General features: G+C 28.2%; 6 protein-coding genes across 13 annotated transcripts; 3 read left to right on the top strand and 3 right to left on the bottom strand.

The window, feature by feature from the left end:
• Positions 1 to 148: 148 nt before the first annotated feature.
• On the bottom strand, positions 149 to 2,575 carry LOC138182004 (protein NDUFAF4 homolog). Of its 4 annotated transcripts, none has more exons than XM_069117453.1 (5): positions 2,448 to 2,575; positions 1,483 to 1,629; positions 1,034 to 1,125; positions 742 to 949; positions 149 to 631 (listed from the first exon to the last, which is right to left on the bottom strand). In XM_069117453.1, exons 2-5 carry the CDS (start codon positions 1,625 to 1,627, stop codon positions 549 to 551), a joined length of 528 nt encoding a protein of 175 aa, XP_068973554.1. In that variant the 5' UTR covers positions 1,628 to 1,629; positions 2,448 to 2,575; the 3' UTR covers positions 149 to 548. The 4 variants fall into 4 exon arrangements, with proteins under 4 accessions (XP_068973554.1, XP_068973555.1, XP_068973553.1 ...); XM_069117454.1 differs by lacking the exon at positions 2,448 to 2,575 and adding an exon at positions 1,978 to 2,099; XM_069117452.1 differs by lacking the exon at positions 2,448 to 2,575 and adding an exon at positions 1,753 to 1,951.
• On the top strand, positions 2,321 to 7,746 carry vtd (RAD21 cohesin complex component verthandi). 2 transcript variants are annotated; one of them, XM_069117415.1, is made up of 13 exons: positions 2,321 to 2,448; positions 2,921 to 3,088; positions 3,375 to 3,604; positions 3,708 to 3,891; positions 3,957 to 4,116; positions 4,190 to 4,382; positions 4,472 to 4,695; positions 4,766 to 4,986; positions 5,072 to 5,251; positions 5,344 to 5,712; positions 5,790 to 5,921; positions 6,006 to 6,161; positions 6,241 to 7,746. In XM_069117415.1, the coding sequence occupies exons 2-13, from the start codon at positions 2,945 to 2,947 to the stop codon at positions 6,364 to 6,366; spliced, it is 2,319 nt and encodes a 772-aa protein (XP_068973516.1). In that variant the 5' UTR covers positions 2,321 to 2,448; positions 2,921 to 2,944; the 3' UTR covers positions 6,367 to 7,746. The 2 variants fall into 2 exon arrangements, with proteins under 2 accessions (XP_068973516.1, XP_068973517.1); XM_069117416.1 differs by lacking the exon at positions 2,321 to 2,448 and adding an exon at positions 2,580 to 2,788.
• Positions 7,747 to 8,221: 475 nt separating this feature from the next.
• CCT1 (chaperonin containing TCP1 subunit 1) lies at positions 8,222 to 11,484 on the bottom strand. The gene is made up of 10 exons (XM_069117428.1): positions 11,293 to 11,484; positions 10,896 to 10,981; positions 10,672 to 10,800; positions 10,485 to 10,582; positions 10,271 to 10,381; positions 9,756 to 10,161; positions 9,473 to 9,675; positions 8,928 to 9,120; positions 8,694 to 8,857; positions 8,222 to 8,606 (listed from the first exon to the last, which is right to left on the bottom strand). Exons 1-10 carry the CDS (start codon positions 11,363 to 11,365, stop codon positions 8,396 to 8,398), a joined length of 1,674 nt encoding a protein of 557 aa, XP_068973529.1. The 5' UTR covers positions 11,366 to 11,484; the 3' UTR covers positions 8,222 to 8,395.
• Positions 11,485 to 11,620: 136 nt separating this feature from the next.
• mRpL27 (mitochondrial ribosomal protein L27) lies at positions 11,621 to 12,982 on the top strand. 4 transcript variants are annotated; one of them, XM_069117456.1, is made up of 4 exons: positions 11,621 to 11,716; positions 12,199 to 12,279; positions 12,400 to 12,563; positions 12,646 to 12,982. In XM_069117456.1, the coding sequence occupies exons 2-4, from the start codon at positions 12,201 to 12,203 to the stop codon at positions 12,847 to 12,849; spliced, it is 447 nt and encodes a 148-aa protein (XP_068973557.1). In that variant the 5' UTR covers positions 11,621 to 11,716; positions 12,199 to 12,200; the 3' UTR covers positions 12,850 to 12,982. The 4 variants fall into 4 exon arrangements, with proteins under 4 accessions (XP_068973557.1, XP_068973560.1, XP_068973558.1 ...); XM_069117459.1 differs by lacking the exon at positions 11,621 to 11,716 and adding an exon at positions 11,828 to 11,948; XM_069117457.1 differs by lacking the exon at positions 11,621 to 11,716 and adding an exon at positions 11,945 to 11,986.
• On the bottom strand, positions 12,914 to 14,679 carry Tsen34 (tRNA splicing endonuclease subunit 34). Its single transcript, XM_069117444.1, has 6 exons — positions 14,497 to 14,679; positions 14,192 to 14,414; positions 13,816 to 14,087; positions 13,521 to 13,731; positions 13,244 to 13,405; positions 12,914 to 13,167 (listed from the first exon to the last, which is right to left on the bottom strand). Exons 2-6 carry the CDS (start codon positions 14,241 to 14,243, stop codon positions 12,965 to 12,967), a joined length of 900 nt encoding a protein of 299 aa, XP_068973545.1. The 5' UTR covers positions 14,244 to 14,414; positions 14,497 to 14,679; the 3' UTR covers positions 12,914 to 12,964.
• A 128-nt stretch (positions 14,680 to 14,807) lies between these two features.
• On the top strand, positions 14,808 to 18,189 carry Mtl (Rac family small GTPase Mtl). Its single transcript, XM_069117450.1, has 4 exons — positions 14,808 to 14,961; positions 15,915 to 16,035; positions 16,522 to 16,858; positions 16,953 to 18,189. The coding sequence occupies exons 2-4, from the start codon at positions 15,920 to 15,922 to the stop codon at positions 17,085 to 17,087; spliced, it is 588 nt and encodes a 195-aa protein (XP_068973551.1). The 5' UTR covers positions 14,808 to 14,961; positions 15,915 to 15,919; the 3' UTR covers positions 17,088 to 18,189.
• Positions 18,190 to 20,277: the final 2,088 nt, after the last annotated feature.

The raw sequence follows: 20,277 nt of genomic DNA on the forward strand, positions 1-20,277 counted from the left end.
AAAGTAAAGAAAAAAACAAGTTTAATATTGTATATTCATTTCCTCACTAGTGTTTCTTACAGTTCTGTTTCGATATTAAATTCCTAAAATTTCTAATAATTGAAATACTCAGTATTAAAATAGGATTAAAATAAGGTAACTAATATAATTTTTAATAAATTGTTATTTATTTTTATTTTACATGATACTTTAGATTCTTTTAACTTTTGGGTTTGAGTTCCAAGCAATGCGATCGTGCTGTTTAGATTTAGTATCGAAAAATCCCAGTACATTTGGACGCTACGAACGCCTGACGGTATTTTGTATTTCATTGTTACCTTCTCAATAATTTTTATTGAACAAAACTTGAAATATTTATAAACTAATAGTACGCATATATAATAATATAAATGTATTTCATAAAAATAACAAATATGATGAGCGCTATTACGCCGCTTGTTTCTCTTCGCAAACGATTAGGACAAGCGCTATCGCGCTGTTAGGGATTTTTCGACCCTGTTTCTTCAAAGACTACTGGGATTCAAACGGTTAATTATAATACAAGAATCTTACTTTTTCTTACCCTCCTCTATCTTCAGCTGTTTCACATCTGTGATCACGTGAAAGAGTTTATAACTTGTTAAAATATTTTCTGAAACAGTTATTAATATTATATTTTAAGTATTTAAATAGGATTTAGGGAATACAAATTTACTTTAGTAATACTGTATTATCATTTTCTATCTAAAAACATATTCTTACCTACTGTTTGTTTATCTATTTGATACTTTTGGGATATTCTTTCTATAGAGTATTCTACCTCATTTTCTTGATGCTTAATCAAAAATGTTACTACTTCTTTTATGGTACATTTACCCTTCCGAGGAACAAGCGATTCATAAAACTCATCTAAAGAATATTGACTTCTATCCTGTGGTAATGGCCTAGATGAGACTTGTGTTGGTTCAATCTAGTAATAAAAAAATATCAATTTATTTCATAATAGTTACAAATAAATAAATACATCCACAAAAGATTTCTAAATGAAATATACCTCTGGATCTTTAGACTGAACGAAGACACTCTTTAAACGATCATTTAATTCATGATCCTTTTTGTACTGAGTGTCTTTCAAATTAGGTTTCACTAAAATAGAAATAACTTTTAAAAATGTAAAAAGCTATTATCACATGATATAGAAAATGACTAATTCTTAAAACTGGTACTCTTGTTTAAAAAAAAAACCAAAATTTTATAACATACAACTTTATTTCACATTTTGCCATGCAAAAGCTATAATTAAATAATCTATATCACTTAAGTTTAAGTTACATGTAAAAAGATAAAAATAATTGTTTTATTTCTTTTACTTCTGTAAATTCTATTATTTCTATTCTATCTGTATCTATATCTACTTCCAAAAATTCTTTTATTTTCAATTCTAACAAAAATGTTAATCTAAAAAATATAAAACTTGAAATAGAATTTGAGAGAGAAATTTACATTTATCTACAACTTCTCTTTGTCTCTGTACTGATGGATATTCAGGAGCAGGAATTGGCTTCTCCTTGTCAAGAATACGTGCTGTACGATTTTCAATGTTAAATGAACGAATTGGTCGCGTAATATAAGAGTACACCTTCCCCATTTCTATAACAGAAAAGAATATTTAATATATATCGCTAAAAGTATAACTTAAATTGTATTTTATATACATATATATTTAAAAAGAACGGAACAATTTTAAAGAAGTTATCGTGTTTTCATACCAACTTTTTGGTTAATATTCTTGTTTATACCAGATTCAATACTTTGATCTCTATGCAATAATATTATTTTATTTGGTGAAAGTAAATCTAAATATTAAATTACGAAACAAATATTTTTATTTCAAGTTGTAAAGATATTATTAGAAGTTACTATTGCGCTACTCAGAACATTTATTACTTTGTGACCACATGGTTATAGTTAAGACAAAAGTAATTTTTTGTTACTGACTTTGTTCTATACTGTTTGGACGTTATTTGGTAACAAAGTTTCAACACGTTTCTTAAATAAATGAAATTATACATTTTGATATACATATTTTACAATAAAAAAATATTTCTACAAAAATGCATAAAACATTGAATACTATTGGTGAAAACTAGAAATCAGAAACGTTGTTGATAGGTTATTAACAATATAATACGTATAATTTAATTTTCTATTAAGCCATTCATTACTTAACATTCCATTATTCGAATATTAATTATGAAACAAAAAGGCAAAAATCAAGATAGTCATATAAATGTTTGATATAGAATATATCTATATTTATTAATTTACGCAGGTTAGAAAAGTTAGGAAAATAAAATTTTATGTGTTTACGAACACACCTATCTGCCATTAACGGGGCGAGTTTCGGAACGTTCAGTAAAATTAGTTGCATGCAGGTTCTCGTGAAGACGCGCTGAAAAGAAACATACCGTATGTGTCAACGATTTTCTAATATACCAGTTAAATGTGATAATTTATGTAAAATATAAAATTAATAGTTCAAGATTTATCGATAACGAGTCACCGTAATATGATTTGCACAGAAATAGATTAGAACGCAACTACGTGTTCAACAGCTTACGCGTAACCGCCAAAATTACGGACAGAAACGCCATCTTGTGCAAAGATGTTGACATTTTACTAAATTAAGAAAAATTACATGATCGCTATTTTGTTCGAGTCCTACGACTCGATTTTCAGTATTTAGAAATATAAAAAATGCTAACTTCATGTATTAATTGACCCATCGACCGGTTTTGTCAATTATAAGGTGATAATGATGTTGCTAGCGGAAAATCGCGTTAAAGAATTAGCCTCTTGTGTATATCTTTGTGTTTACAAACACAGAACAGACTAAATTCCTTTAGCCAATTTTACTGATATAACACAATTTTGTTTACAGAAAAGGACATAACACAGGTTAAAAATGTTTTACGCTCATTTCGTGTTGGCCAAAAAAGGGCCGTTAGCACGTATTTGGTTAGCCGCTCACTGGGATAAAAAATTGACGAAAGCCCATGTATTCGAGACGAATATTGAAAAATCTGTAGATGGTATATTACAGCCAAAGGTATTTATAAAATACGTCTTTTTTAATTTTTATGTATATGAACTCATAAATTTCTAATATTCTTGTTATGATTCTAGATTTATAACAATATGAATTTTATGTTTTTTTAGACATTACGTAAGATCTTTTATAGTAGAGTGTTACTTAAATATATATTATCTAAATCTTATAGATTTTTGTTCATTTTATTCTATTTTCTAGAATACAATATTTTTTTATGAAAAGAATTCTTAATATTTCTATAAAATATATGGTTTTTATTTTTTGTGCCACTATTTTATTATAGGTAAAAATGGCTTTAAGAACATCTGGTCATTTATTGTTGGGTGTGGTACGTATATATTCAAGGAAAGCTAAATATCTCTTAGCCGATTGTAATGAAGCCTTTGTCAAAATAAAAATGGCCTTTAGGCCTGGTATGGTAGATTTACCAGAAGAGCATAGAGAAGCTGCTGTAACAGCTATAACATTACCTGAAGTGTTTCATGATTTTGATACAGCAATGCCAGAATTAAAGTAAATATATAAGAATTAAATAGAAACTTTAATGAAGATAATTACATAAAAATAAAAGCTTATTTTATAAATATTATTATTTAATACTAATGCTATATTTCAGAGATGTTGACATTGAAGCACAATTTAGTTTAAACCAGTCACGAGCAGAAGAAATCACTATGAGGGAAGATTATGGCAGTTTAGCTTTAGTTACGCATGATCAAGGATTTGGTGACATGAGTTTTGATGCTGAACCTCCAGAATTGTTAAGACATGCTGGTGCTGTAGAACCATCATTAGATCAGGTATGTTTTGTCACTTTAACTGTTGACATTTTATGTGAAGAATAAAATCTATATTCATTTTTCAGACTCATATGTTGTTCACTGATGGACCAGGGATCGAAGCAACTTTAGAACAAAAGGAAAAAGAACCAGTACCAGGTCCATCGGTAACAGCGCAAGCTATGGATATAGATATGCCAATTAGAGATGATGGTTTTGGTGGTCATCTTGGTCAAGATATTATATGTAAGCAACTTACATTAATATATGCAATTGAAATGATAATTATATTTATGACAAGCTTTATTTCTTTATTTAGCTGGTGGGTTGTTTGAGGGTGGTTTATTTGATGAAGCACCAATGGGTGAAGTACCTGTACCTGAGGTGAGTGCAGTAGCAGAAACACAAGAACCTGGTGTAGTTTCTGGAGGTCCACCTTCTGTGCATGATGAATCAGAAGAAGAAATGGGAGATCGTTTTGGAGGTCCACCATCTCCCATGGATGGAATGAGGTAATTAATAAAGTGTATTTTACACATTCAAAATTTATATTAAATAAATGTATGTATATATCATATTAAATTTAACATTTTCTGTATAGTACTGACGAATCCAGACCCGTTTCTCCAGCTGCACCTGGTGAAGAAATTGAAGGAAGAATAAGTGTTGCCAGTCGCCGTTTCACTCCTGCTCCACCCAATGTCCCTGAAGAACGTCCAATGGAACCTATGGAAGAAGCTCCACCTCTGCAGGATCAAACTACGTTATTACATGATGAAGAAGAGAGTTTCGCTCTCGCACCTGTTGATACATCTGCCTTAAAAGGTTTTTGATATTATATTTTATTTCAGTTGTGATATTAATTGTTATAATTTAATTTTAATAAAATTAATAGGATTTACAAAAGCAAAACGCAAGCGTAAACTCATTGTGGATGAGGTAAAAAATATCTCTGGTGAAGAAATGAAAGCACAATTATCAGATATTAGTGACATTATTACTACATTAGATTTGGCACCACCTACGAAAAGATTAATGCATTGGAAAGAAACTGGTGGAGTCGAAAAATTGTTTGCTTTACCAGGAAGACCAATACCAGCACGTGTATTATTTAAGGTAATGTATTTCATATTTAATAATCATCAAGTATGTATGTATCTGCCATCTAAAAAAAATATAATTTTATTTTTTAACAATATAGAATTATCAACGACATTTAACTAGCAAGTCTTACGATCATGAGGACTTTGGACGTTTAGTAGGTGAAGAAGAAGGCATGCCTTTAGAACAAATGAGAGAACCTGCAGAACCTGATTCGTATGAACAAACTATTCTCAGTAAACGCATGGCTCGCAAACGAAAAGCACCAGCGGATGAAGAGGTACATCATATTGTTTATTTTTAAATCTTTCTTCTATTATAAAACCTCTTTTTTAAAACTGTGAGTTTATTAATGTATTTTATTATTTTTAGATAAGGCCACCACCTCCAGCGCCAGCACCTCCTCCAGTAGATGTTGCCCCTGAAGCAATGGATGTTCCTAGTATAGTCCCCCAACCAAGTCTTCCCTCTGCAGAATCACCAGTACCTCAACCTGAGATGTCTTTACCAACTGAATCATCAGTATCTGAAATTAGTGGTATCGTGCCTCCTATTGAAGAAGCGGATATGGTTCCTGTAGTTCCCGAAACATCTTTAATTCCTTCAGAAATTCCTGAAATTCCTCCTAATGAAGCTATTACTGCATCTGAAGAACCAGTTGTTCCACCTACACTAATTGAACCAGAAGTCGTTCCTACACCTGTTGAAATGCCACAAATGGAAAATATGGGCTATGATCAGGTTAATTTTATTCCTTAGATATATATAAATATATGATATTATATTACGCAGATATTAACAAATTTGAATATACATAGGCGCAATCTCAAGTACCCTATATGGGATATGATGAACATCATCAACCACCCCACACACCAGCTGTATCAGAAAGAGGACCAGCAACACCATGGAATCATGAAGATTATGAATTTCCACCATCTGTAGGTCCTGTACGTATAATGTTTATTTACTTATATTAAATTGTAATACATTCGAAGCAACTAAATGTATAATATAATCTTTTACTTTTCTAGCAAGAAGAACAACAAATAGATGAAACTTATGAACAGTTTGAAGAACGAGTTCTTAATAAGAGAGCATCACACATGTATCATGTTATCAAAAGTAAACTAGACACCAAAGATAGATTGACACTATCAGAAATGGCATATAAAAACAATCGCAAGCAGGTTTGTATTCTAGAATATGATTAGCAGAACTTATAATTGTAGAAATTAAATTCATGTTATTATTGATTCATTCTTTTAGGTTGCGCAAAAATTCTACACATTATTAGTTCTAAAAAAATTCCAAGTATTAGAGCTCAATCAAGACCATCCATATACTGAGATTGTAGTCAGTAAAGGACCAAAATTTGAGAATCCTGCATTATAAAATTGCTATAGGTATTTCTTACCATACATTTATTGTTAAAAAATGACGGAGACAGAGAGGATTGTAGCTATTTTTAATCGTACATAAAATAAGCGATTTATCTAAATTCTTTTGAAAGATAAATTGTAAAATAATATATAAAGCTATTATAATTCTTTGGGAATATCTGCATAAGACAAAAGAATTTTATAAATCATGTTTTAAAGTCCTGATTCAGGAATGTATACGTTTTGTATAAATCAAAGTAGAATTATTTTGGACCTTCTGTATTTTTATTGTGATAAAAAATTCAATGAAAGATACGCAAATACATTACCATTGATAAATGTTTTACATTGGCAAAAAATCAATTGTCTTCATTAAATTTATTATCAATCCGAACAGGGTTTGTATATAATAATATGTAGTAAAAATATATTTTATATCTTAATATTTACAAACAACTTTGAGTCTATACTGCAGGATGGTCCAAAATTACTAATAATTGTGTAAGATAATTTATGAAATTATGATAAAAAGCATTTTGTTAAAAATTTCATAATTTAAAATGAAATTATTTGTGATTTAAATCGATGTATTACTTTCAAATTTCTCAAACTTAAAAATATCAAATGTTTCAATAATTTCTTTTTATTAGCGTACTTACACATTAATGCTATTATAAACAATTATTAATGGAAGAATCAAGGGAATGTTTTACGGATAATGCTTTTATGTATTGCAGTCATACTTTAGGATCAATAGTGTGATTAAGTTATTTTTCAGAGATCTATATAAATATTATTTACTATTATATTTTGTTTAGACTCGATATAATCTGTATAGTTACTTTTCCGTATAAATTACTGCAAATTTATGATCTTCTATAGTTTATATTTACACTGTGAACGACATTCCAAAGAGCATTGATTTAATAGTCTCGCTTTTTTGTGTGTTTCAATCTCTTTATTGTACAATTTCTTCATTATATTTTGAAGAAAACGTATTAATTATATAAAAAAGAAATAAAAATTGTTTGACTCCTACTATTTTTTCAAAGAAAATAGCGTTATGGTTAGTGCTTTAATTACTCCGACCATAAACAAATGTTCAATAATTTATTGTTATATATGTATACCAGTTCCATGGAATACATGTGTTAAATCATATTTAAAAAAAAGTACTATATTTTATCAAATTAACATGTCTGAAATTTCTCGAAAACGATCATATAACATTGTAAATATACATGCACAGCAAATAACATAAACTGGCGTTTAAGGCGTATCATGAAAAAAATCGACTGCTATACCATATACTTAAAATGCCTGATTGTAAATAGTCTCATGATTCACTAATTAATATACATCTGTTTATAAAATAAAAAAAAGATTTCTGAAATATTTTCTTTAAAATTTGAACCCTAAAGTACATATCATATAATACTTAAAAATATTAATCCATTATTTTCCATTAATAAACTGTTACATGTGTAAAAATTTATTTAATTTGAAGATTAAAATTAATTTTAAGATCTTTTTGCTTTAATACACGCCGTGTACGATATACACATGACGTGTTTATGCATTAAATGCTTTTTTATAACAGGTGTATTCATTGTATTGAATATATCTAAAATTGTTATTTTAAGTTAACAAATTCCCTTTCCGATATGACTATACTTAGTTTTCGAAAATTGCACTTTGAATGATGAACAGCATATTATATATACCTTCAAAATCCCGCCATTTTTTAAATATTAAACATATTTCACACTGATATGATAAATTTTACACGAACTATAAAATTTGTTATGTTTCCAATACTTTAGTATGTTCTCGTATTATTATTTAAAGCGTGAAATATATACACAATATTTTTATATGTGAAAGCTTTATTTTATTTATTACCAGCAAATTCATTCATGAGCGTTAATGTTAAATTGTAATCCTTATTACTTAAATTATGAAATAGTATTTGAAGTGAAGAATAATTTAATCTTTCTGGTATAACAAATCATGGGTAAAGGATGTGTAAACCCATTTTAATTCTATTCTTCCAATTCACCAGATTCCATTGCTTCGCGGTATGATTTATCCTTCGTACGTTCTGGATCTAGTTTAATCATATCATCGATTCTAAGGATAGTTATCGCTGCTTCCGTGGCAAATTTCAAAGATTTTATTTTCGAAATTGCTGGTTCTAATACCCCAGCTTTTTTGTTATCTTTAATGGTACCTTCAAGCAAATCTAGACCAACCCTATAAAAGAAAATTAATATTGTTTTACGTTATCATTAAAGTATGTGAAATAAATGTTATCATGTAATATTTATTTTAAAATATTACCATTTTAGATCAGCAAGATCTGCTTTTGTTTGACTGGAATTGTGATAAGCACGTAATTTTGCAACAAGATCTGTAGCATCCTGTGCCGCATTAACTGCTAATGTTTTCGGTATAATCAGTAATGATCTTGCAAATTCAGCAATAGCTAATTGTTCTCGAGAACTCTATAAAATATAAATGTTTCAGCCCAAGAATGATTTAATAATCCGTAATATTACAAGAAAGTAAACTTACGAGTGAAGTAGCAAAATTTTCCAAATAAATTGAAAGTGCTGCTTCAACACAGCCTCCTCCCGCAACCACACTTTTACTTTCTAAAACTCGTTTTACTGCGCATAATGCATCGTGCACAGATCGTTCCATTTCATCACAGTAGTAGTCATTTGGTCCTCGTAATATCAAAGAACTTGCTGTTCTTGCTTTTGGCCTATTATAAATAATATAAAAATAATTTAGCTTCAAAGTCATTCTTTTTTTTAATCCCCTGCCATACTTTTATGAATATGAGTCGTGATGAGAATTTTGAGCCAAACCTAAATATCACGAGTCAGGCTCGTGGTCTTAATCTCGAGCCAAGTATGAATGTCTCGAATGATGTCTTTTTTCTAAACACCGGCGCGGCTATCTCGCACTCAGTCACACGATATCATGTTTCAAGTTCCGACACTGTCTCCGCCGCTTCGGCTCCTTTCCCGACCATTCGGGCACAACGTTCGAGCCCGGATGTTTCCAAGTTAAATGGTATGGCAAGGGGTTAAATAACAAACTTAAAAACAAACCCTTTAATAAGAATAAGCTCATCGTCGCAAACCATTTCTTGTACTACTTCAGCAGCTTCTCCAAGGAAATTAGAGTCAAAACTTTCTTCTCCTTCCATATTAGTTAAAGAAGTAAGAAACTGAGCACCTGTAGCTTTTGCAATCCTTTTCAAATCTGCTTTTTTGCATCTACGAACTGCCATTGCTTTAGCTTCTATAAAGTACTAAACAAATACAAAAATTATATGAATTTGCCATCTTTCAAATAAAAACATACGATAATCTGTATATAATTTAAATATACTTTTAAACAAAGGTCATCAATTCCTCCAGATACAAGAATGACATTTGTACCCGCTGCAAGAATCTTTTGAATACGCTCTTTTGTAATATCTGCTTCACGTTGCCGCACTGCTTCTAACTTTTCAGGATCTGTGATCAGTACCTCAACTCCTAATTTCATTTTCGTCTTTTGCAAAGAGAAATCTAAACATGCAATTTTTGCATTAACTATTCTTTTAGTCATTGCTTGAGAAGCTACAGTGCAATTCAGTGCATAACCCTGCACTATTACAGACTCTCTAACACTTTTCCCATGAGCCTTTAAAACATTAACTGCTTTCACAGGGTATATAAATCCTCCTTTTCCATCACTAACTTTTACTGCATTTGAAGCATCAACAACCATGTTTCCAAAGAAATCAGCATCACTATTAATTTATTAAGGAAATAATCATGGTGTTACAACATTCAGTTGCTGTAAATATAATAATATGATAATTATGAAATTTAATTTATATAATGAAATAAAAAGGATACGCTCCAATGATTTTACTGGACATAGAAGTTTTTGCTACATTAACTAAACAATCTCTTCCAAGCTCATCTACACTAACAGTTAAATGTTCTTGAATATATTTACAGGCTTCCCTAAAATATAAATGATTGGAACACACATATAAATTATCTTTACTGTCTTAATTAATAAGTTAATAATAATTGTATAAATCTTTTTCAATAATGTGAGACTTACTTGCAAGCAAGCCTGTAACCACTAATTACAGATGTTGGATGAATCTTTTGTTTTACAAGCTCATCAGCATTTTTTAATAGTTCAGCTGCAACTATTACCTGTTTAAATAGAAAGGTAAATTATTTCTTATGTGAAAATAATTTATTTACATTATTTTAAAAACAAAAAGTTAAATAAATAAGCTTACTACTGATGTGGTTCCATCACCAACTTCTTCATCTTGTAGTTGAGCTAATTCTACCAAAACTCTTGCAGCTGGATGTTCAACTTCTAACAAACGTAAAATAGTTGCTCCATCATTAGTAACTGTAACATCCTATAATAATACAAGTATGTAAAGTACAAATTCAAAAAATAATATAATCTTTATACAAGCATACAAGAATGTATTTTGTAAAAACATTTACATACTCCAATGTCATCTACAAGCATTTTATCCAAGCCAACAGGACCCAAAGAACTCTTCACTATATTAGCGATTGCACATGCTGCCATGACTATAAAATAAAAAACAAAAAGGAATAAAATAATTATACTTAATATACCAATTTTATGTATATTCAACAAAATGTACACCTTTTATTTTTGAAATTTTTTATTTACAACATTATTTTATCATTACATACACATATAATATATATATATTATTATAAGTATAAATATATATAAATATAACTAACATATTCATGTCTTTTAGAATTGAAAAAAATCTTTCTAAGAATAATTGACAGAAATATCCACATTTGAACAAATATCAAATAAATTGAAGTATAACCAAATTCTGAAATAAAATGTGTTAGCGACATACCATTTTGAGTTCTTACAGGAGCTCCAGATTGTCGAATACCGCCAACAACTAGAGGACTGGCTACTGTCGACATTTTACAATATTTTTATCACTTTTCTTTGATATTATAGGTAAACGATAATCTCGAAATTTCAATTGCCGACTAAACTATTACCACAATGCGATCCGCGTGTGATCGTTGCTTATGATTGATGATGATGATGATCAGCGACGCCTATCCCAGTTACTTCCTTTTACGGACAAACTTAACGTTATATTCTATTGGTTAAATTCCCCTAAAACAATATTTCATTGGTTCAAATTGGACAAAACGTGTCTTCCATTGTTTTCCAGAAGCACTTACCAACGTATTCTTAATATACATATGTATGTTATAATTATATAGTTATATATTTACTTGATATAGTTTGTAAATACTTGCAAAGTAAGTATTTACTTATCTTACACTTAACTAATATGGAATCTTTCATCAAATATTGAAATTATAAATTGAAATGTATATGTGTATTTAAGCCATTAAGATATTAATTATAAGTTACAATTTATAATTAATGATATGAGATACATATATAATAAAAATGTCATTGTTAAACATTGTTTTTATTGATCGTGTTACGAAATTTCGAATTTTGTTTCTACAGGAATAACTTGCAAAAGTTGGTAATAATTTTCAATTAATACAAGAGGAAATAAAGTTTAGTATACATAAAAAATTTGTGAAATATTTAAAGTAAAAATAATTTATCTTTTATTTTGAGTAATATTTATATATTTCATTTTAAATGTTAACAATATTATGTAATACTCATTGACAATCTCGTTAAAGTCGAAAAGTTTATACTTAAATAACCTATTTAAATAAAGAAAGTACTAGTGTGTTATTTAATGTTAGATAATTACTTTCAGGTATGACACTCTTAACACAATTGTATGCTTACACTTTAAAAAACTCCAAATCTCTCATAAATGCCGCTTCTACCAATATAGGTTTGTAGAAAATAAACATATTATATTTTCAATCTTTAATATTATATTTCTTCATAAATTTATTTATATAAAGTGGGTGCTATTTCTATGTGGTACTGTTTTTCATTTTTATATTAATAGTATGTGTAAGGCATGCATCAAAAAAAAGTACTGGTAGTACACGTATCAGTCCTGGTCATCCAAGGCCTAAACATAGAGGATGGCGAGTACAAGATGGACATTATGTAGAAAAATCTACAATATTAGCTACACAACTTAAACCTCGATTTCATCCAGGACTATATGTAAATATAAAAGAGAATTGTACTCATATGCCAAATATATGTTATTTGCTAAATAAAGATGTATTAATTATTTGTTTTACAGGTTGGTTTGGGTAGAGATGGTACATTATATGCTTTAGAAAAGGGAAAAGTATTTATCACCTGTGAGAAGATTAATCCAAATCTGGACCGTGCTTGGGCTAGAGCACACTATGCTAACAGAGAAAACACTGTGATATATAAAAAACATTTTAATGTTATTCCTGATCCACAAGATAATAGATTTGTATTAATTGATGCTCTTTAAATACAATTTTTTCTGATTATATTCTGATTATAAATCAAAAATATAAATGAAGAAAAAACCAAGATTGTTTTTTAATGTTTTATAAGTTTAATCATATAATATTATTCAAGTATTGTTAAACATTTTCAAATGTAGCACTTTCTGCCCATTGGAATGATTGGTACTTTATGATTTGGTTTTCAGAAAAGAAAGCGTATACTTGTGTTTTTCGAACATGGCAAGCAATCCGGCACTGTGCTGAAAGTTCAGTTATTGGAATTTCCTCTTTTTTATCTTTACATAAAATTATGAATTGAGAGTGAAACATAATGGGATCTCCTATAACAAAAATATAAATAATTTAAATATTTATCTATCTCTATTAACAATATATAAACAATATATCTTAGCTTACCAGGATAAGCTAAAAAATCTCCTCCAAATTTTTCTCCATTTGTTACATAATATCCTCTTTCCCATAAATCTTTATATGTCTTATATCGAAGTTGTTGTTTCTCATTTGAAGGATACTTCCATTCTATTATTTCTATATCATTTTCATCTGTCCATGGGTATGCTGAAAACATATTTCCATAAAATACCTAAGAAATAGAAATAAATATTTTAGATATAAGTGTAGTATTGTTTAATTTCATGCTTTTTCTTCTGGTCAATATCATTTTTCTCCTTACCTGTATGGGTTTGAATCAAAGCTTCAGTTTTGTCTAATTTGGGTAATTTTTCCATTTCTTCCTTTAATAAATCTTGTCTATTTATTTCAATATTATTAAATGCTGCTTGTACTTTTGGATCTAATGATTTCATTACTTTTTTCTTCCTTGTATCTATCCCAAGCATTTTTCGCTTTTTTCCTTCTATAATTTTGTCCATCATACCAATTATCTATAAGAATATATATTATTTCTACCAAATTATAACTTTTTAGTAGGATATTAACATATTTGTAAAAAGTATTCCCTTAGTAACCTGTTTTTGTCTTTCTTTCTTTAAACATTTTTCTTGTTCTACATATAATGTATTTCTATATTCTTCAAAAGCTTGTTTTAGAGAATTGGACGGTGGTTTTTGAAGACATGAATATCGTACAAGACGTGCAATATTCTTTTCAAGCAAAAGAGATACTTCTTCTGGTTGTAAGAGTAATGGAAGACCCAAAAATATATCTTGCCTAGGTTTCTTTGGAAGACAACCTATAAGTTCTCCAATTATTCGATAATCCTTTCTAAGCTTCAACCAGTCTAGAAACAAGATAAAAGTTAAAATTAATATATTGTGTTAAAAAATAAAATTATCATTTATATTTACATCTTTAATTTTAAAAGTAATAGCAGGGTTGTATTACCTTCTGCACTCCATATAAAGACATTGTTTCTTGATAAAATTAAGTCTATCATTTTTCTAAGATAATCAACTTTTCAAATCTTTACAATTGTATTAAATATATTTATTTTATATGTAATGTTAAACATTACAATTTATCACATGTTTTTCCATGTTGTTTTCAGTAACCAATCAAATTAGATGTTAAATGCTGATCCACATATGACAATTTTTTAGTAACTTTTCTGATCAATAAACACAAAAATTTCGTTTAATTGCCTCACAATCTTGTAAAGTATTATACAACATTTATAAAAAGGATTGTACATTATATCTAAATACGATATTTATCACGATATTATTTTCAAAATTCAAATCTAAATTATTGTAATTATTCCTGTGACTTGTTCGACAATAATAACGTTTATGTGTCCATTACTTTCTTTGCAATTGCTAAATTTCATCGCCTAATTCGTTAATACCGAAAATATTACTGTACTAAGCATCGAATCTATCACATCATATTGCAATGTTAAGACATGGCAAAAATATTTGAATTCAACAGATGTCGCTATTCATCATTTCTGAATAATTATTTTGGGTAGAAGGGGAAGGAAGAGGATTGTCGAACATCTGTCACCAAGCGAAGGCTACGTCCGTTTTAGTCCCAAAAACCGCAATACCGTCATGGTACCCGGTTTTATAATTTTTTGAAGAACATCCAATATATTTGTAATCGGAACCGCGTTAATACAGTGGTTTTATTTCTATTCTAACGTTTGTTCATATTTGGTGAGTGATTAAACGATATACCGATTATTCTTGTTTACCAATTGCGTAATGAACAAATAAACCGAAATTGAAGGGCAAGCCCTTCAATTGAAGAGCTGCTTACCTTTGTGACTAACCTTCAAGTTCGAAACGTGCATACATACTTCTTATTTCTCTGAATTAGACTTACAGTGATTATAAAAAGTATTTGTATATATCCTTATTTTCCAATGATACATTTATTTATTAGGTTCTACGTTTCATCTTCATAGTATTAAATTAAATATTATTAAATTTTTACAATTATATGAAAGTACTATTAAATGATAAGAAGTTTAACACGTTGACTGTCACGCGCATTTTACACATTTTGTCTTGTATGTCGCGTAAATTGGAATATAGTTCTATACCATAACATTGAATTTTTGCAAAATATGATCTAAATTGTTTACAGTGTTGATAATTTTTGTAAGAATCTAAAAAAGTTCTAAAAAATTCTAAAAAATTTAGTAAAACGTGAGTCACCAATGACCACTGTGGCAATCAACATGTTAATATACTTAGACCTAATTGATTAGTAAATGCTGTAAGAAAAAGAATAATGTGCAGATACGTTTTGTAGCCACTGAACGTGTTTTAATAATACTAATTTGTTATAATATTTATTTTGAATAATATTTCTTTTTGTTTCAATGTGTTTTATAAATTTTTACCAATTATAAGAACATAATGAATATAGTGTTAAGTAAAGATAATTACTTTTCCCATGTTATGGTCTATTTGAATAGTTTAATATACTGCTGTTAAATAAAACATTTAATGTTATTTCAGTTATTAACTTTTGTTATTAAAAACAATTTTTATGTATGCTTTCTATTGTGAAATATATAAATATAGAAGTATAATAATTTATATAGTTTCTAACTTAAAGTACAATATGAAAATAATAGTATTTATTTATTACTACAATACAGGAAAGATGAGTTCAGGCAGACCAATCAAATGTGTGGTAGTAGGGGATGGAACAGTAGGAAAAACATGTATGTTAATATCATATACAACTGATAGTTTTCCAGGAGAATATGTTCCTACAGTGTAAGTATAATCTTTGTACATACTAAAACATTTTTGATTATAATATAATATGAGTAACATATATAAGCTGTGTGTGATTAACACTTTGATGGCCACGTTGGTCATATATGACCAGACCATGGTCTCCTGTGACACCATGGTGGTCATTGGTGCATCTAACTGTGTACTGTGTTAAAACAATGAGCGAAATATGTGATTCTGGCTTGGCCGTCAAAGTGTTAAAAGATATTTAGAAAATATATTTGCGCTTTTAAATTTAATATTCATATGAATTTTTGTCATCCACTTTTTTCATGAAGCTGTGAAATGAGATAGTAATATTAATAAGACAATTTTGGATTATTATTATTATTTAGATTATTATTTGGACAAATTTGAATTGTATTATAATTTTTTAAATTCTAAAATCTTTTCAGAACTTGTAAAATATTTCATTTAATATTTAATTTAAAATTTTTTAAACATAAGTTTTATCATTTTTTATAGGTTTGACAATTATTCAGCACCTATGGTTGTGGATGGAATACCTGTTAGTCTAGGGCTTTGGGATACAGCAGGTCAAGAAGATTATGACAGACTCCGTCCACTTTCATATCCACAGACTGATGTTTTTCTAATTTGTTTCTCAGTAACAAGCCCTTCATCTTTTGAAAATGTTACCAGCAAATGGTATCCAGAGATAAAACATCACTGCCCAGATGCCCCAATGATACTTGTTGGAACTAAAATAGATTTACGAGATGATCGTGAGACACTTACTGCCTTAGCTGAACAAGGTCTCAGCGCTATAAAACGTGAACAAGGACAAAAATTGGCAAATAAGGTATAAACATTTATAACTGTATAACAAAGTCAGATACAAGAAAATAACTACAATAATTTCCTAACTGGTAAATAATTTCGAACATAATCTATAGATTCGTGCAGTGAAATATATGGAATGTTCTGCACTCACACAACGTGGTCTAAAACAAGTGTTTGATGAAGCAGTACGTGCTGTTTTAAGACCTGAACCCCAAAAACGCAGACAGAGAAGATGCATTATGCTATAAACAATAAATAATCAAGATTCAATATAGGTAAAATCACGTATAAACTGACAGACTGAAATTAATTTTCTCAGAAACAAACGGACAAAATATGAATGTTTTGAAAAAAGGAAGGTAGCAAACCATGCATTTTAATAAATTCCTCTGGCAGCTATAGTTTAATGCATCATAAATGGAGTACAATTTGCAGCTTGCGTTTTTTAAAAACAAGCTGTAAAACTAACGTAAGACTAGAAACTAAATAAAAAAGTATGACATTACTATAATTTTTAACCAGTACTTAATGTTTAAATACATAAAAATAATTCCAAATTTGCATGTATCCCAGGTAGTGGTTTCAGACATTAATAATTTCATACATCAATGCACTAGTCATGTACTAACGTACTATATCTTATTGTTTGCTATTATTTTTTTCATAAAACAACAATTTTCTATTTTATAACATAATGATTTAATTCACGTTGAAACGAGACTAATATGTATTGCAACAATTTAGAATGTTGGATCTTAAAATTTTGGTCATAAAGCTGCCAGATTTCTAAATTTTTATACCTATGATAGTAAAAACATTCATTTAGTATACACATATGATAGATATAACAATCAATATACTAACAATTTTTATAAAATGTAAAATAGCATTATAGAATTATTTAAACAGACAGTGCCATAGCAACGAAGAAAAAATCAAATCAATGACACAAACATTTTTTATGTCAGTTCTAGACAATATATGTATGTATTTTTTAAATCTCATATTAGAAAACATTAAAAGAGGTGTAAAGGAATTGAAGAATCTCATAATAAGAAATATTTTGTATTTATCTTAACATTTTTGATAAATATTGTGGTTGTAATATTTCTTTGTACTCTAACAGAAAAATAACACGTTATGCATAAAATACTGCCAACAAATATTCATGTACGTTTTTTTGCAAATCTGATAGCTTTATATGGCACACTTTATTGTCTAGAATTTGAACATTCTTCTCGTAACTACATAATACAAAACACGTCGTAATGTATTATGTGTATATTGATATTTATTTTATTTTGACTATATACTGAGTAATCATACTCTAAAGAGAATTTATTACAAAAACACTTTAAAAATTTTTACGTCTGAAATTGTATTTCTGTTGTTGCATGTGGCAGATACAATTTTACAGATTGTTGCACTGGTGCAATCTGATTAATGAAAGGCTCTAAATTATTTTTCATAAAACTGCGGAGTGTATTGTGGAAAGAATAATCAAAATATATATTGAATTACATAAGAAAATGTAATACCAGTAACAAACATATGGTGCAAAGTATGCCTATAATACAGAGAACATAGCACAATTTATTTTAAACAGTAACCATGATATTTTTAATCTTCCATTATTATTTTTATAAAATTCATTTAGATCAATCTTTGCATTTAAAAGGTTAGTAACAGATTTTACAATAATGAATACATCATAGAACAACTATTGTTTTTCTGCTTTTATATATAAAATTAAAACACATCCATACTTATATTTAATTTATTATTGTGGACTTTTTTTGTACTGTAACATAGTTCATTTATACTTTATAATAGTAAAACATATTTTGATAATATTACATGCTCTCTATGAAAGGACTCAATAAAAAAATAGTGTGATGATAATTAGCAAATATTCCATCACTTATGAACTTGCTATTTTTTTATATTTGGAAGAAAGCTTAGGATATAGAAAGATAGGACATGCGTGCCATATGCTTTCAAATTTATAAAAGAAATATTGAATATCATACTTAGTTGTACTTTTATTCAATGTGCATTTCGAATGAATTAAAAATATGTCAACATATTTAAAAAGAAAAATATTCCTAGTGTAAGTGGGGGTGAACTAAGAATGAGGCATATTAATGCTTGCTAAGTGTACATACTGTAGCATAGTGGTAACATGCTCTAAATTTCAATCAAATTTTAAAAATACTATAGCTATGTTTGTTTTTTCTGACACATTTCAGTATGTACACAATCTATTATCAAATAAATTAATCATGTGATTGAAGTATAGAGTGTGTCGTAAAATGTTTGCAGTAAGCTTTTTATACTTTGTTATATGTGCTATGATCTTGAATAACACAGTTATTTTTGGTATCTTTTGCTGCAATATTTTATAAATTTATGTTTTAGTTAAGAACATACAACATATTTGTAGTTCCTGTGTAAAACAATTGTTTTTTTATGTTTGAAAAAGCACAATTGAAGATGACATTATTATTATTACTGTTCTAAAACAGATTTAAGCCTAGAAATTTTTTATGTTATGTACATAACGTACATAAATGATACATTTATTATACGAAATAATCAGATATCAGCAGCGTGTTATATAATAATTGTATGTAAAGTTTGCATTTATTGTAAGTAGTGCATTTATTTTACAGTTATTATTGAAGATAAAGTTTATCACACAAAAATTAATTGAAAATAAGGATAAAACAAAGCACAATTTTTTAAATAGTATTTAAATGATATTTAATTTTTAAGATTAATATGAGGAACTATTTGCAGTATTACAATGTAAATAAAAATTTTAATCTTTACTCCAAAATTTACTACTTACACCTGAAATTTTTCTTATATACTACGTTTAAATTAATATATATTTGCAATTTACTATAATAAGAATAATTAATCATAGCTTTATCTTAAGTGAGAAAAAAGTTAAATTCAGGCAGCTAATATAAAATGTGCAAGTAAAATGTTTTTTAATATGTATATATGATATTTTTTTTTTAGCAAATAGGATCAAAGTTGATAAATATTTGCGTTAATAGCATAACTATGAATCTATACAGGTTGGTAAGATGAATTACACTACTTACAACTTGTGCATTTAATAAAACGTCGATATTGATTTTTCCCTTTTTTAAAAAAAAAGAAAGTAACAGTAATGGATGCTACAAACCAAAGTTGAATGTTACTTCTAATGTAACACTTATAATCTTTATTACGTATTATTGCATATAAGTATAGAAAAAAATGAATGTATGAACTGTAAAAATATTCTAGTCATCATGAATTTGATTTTATTTATAAATGAGAAGTGTTTTATTAAAATTTGTATTCAATTTACATCTAATTAATAAACATTTTTTATTGAAAGAAGGAAACAATCAAACTGAAATGATAAAGTGGAGGACATGAAAG

The sequence above is a fragment of the Bombus flavifrons genome, chromosome 7, assembly GCF_040668555.2.
Source record: "Bombus flavifrons isolate JBK064 chromosome 7, iyBomFlav1_principal, whole genome shotgun sequence".
Taxonomy (NCBI): Eukaryota; Metazoa; Arthropoda; class Insecta; order Hymenoptera; family Apidae; genus Bombus; species Bombus flavifrons.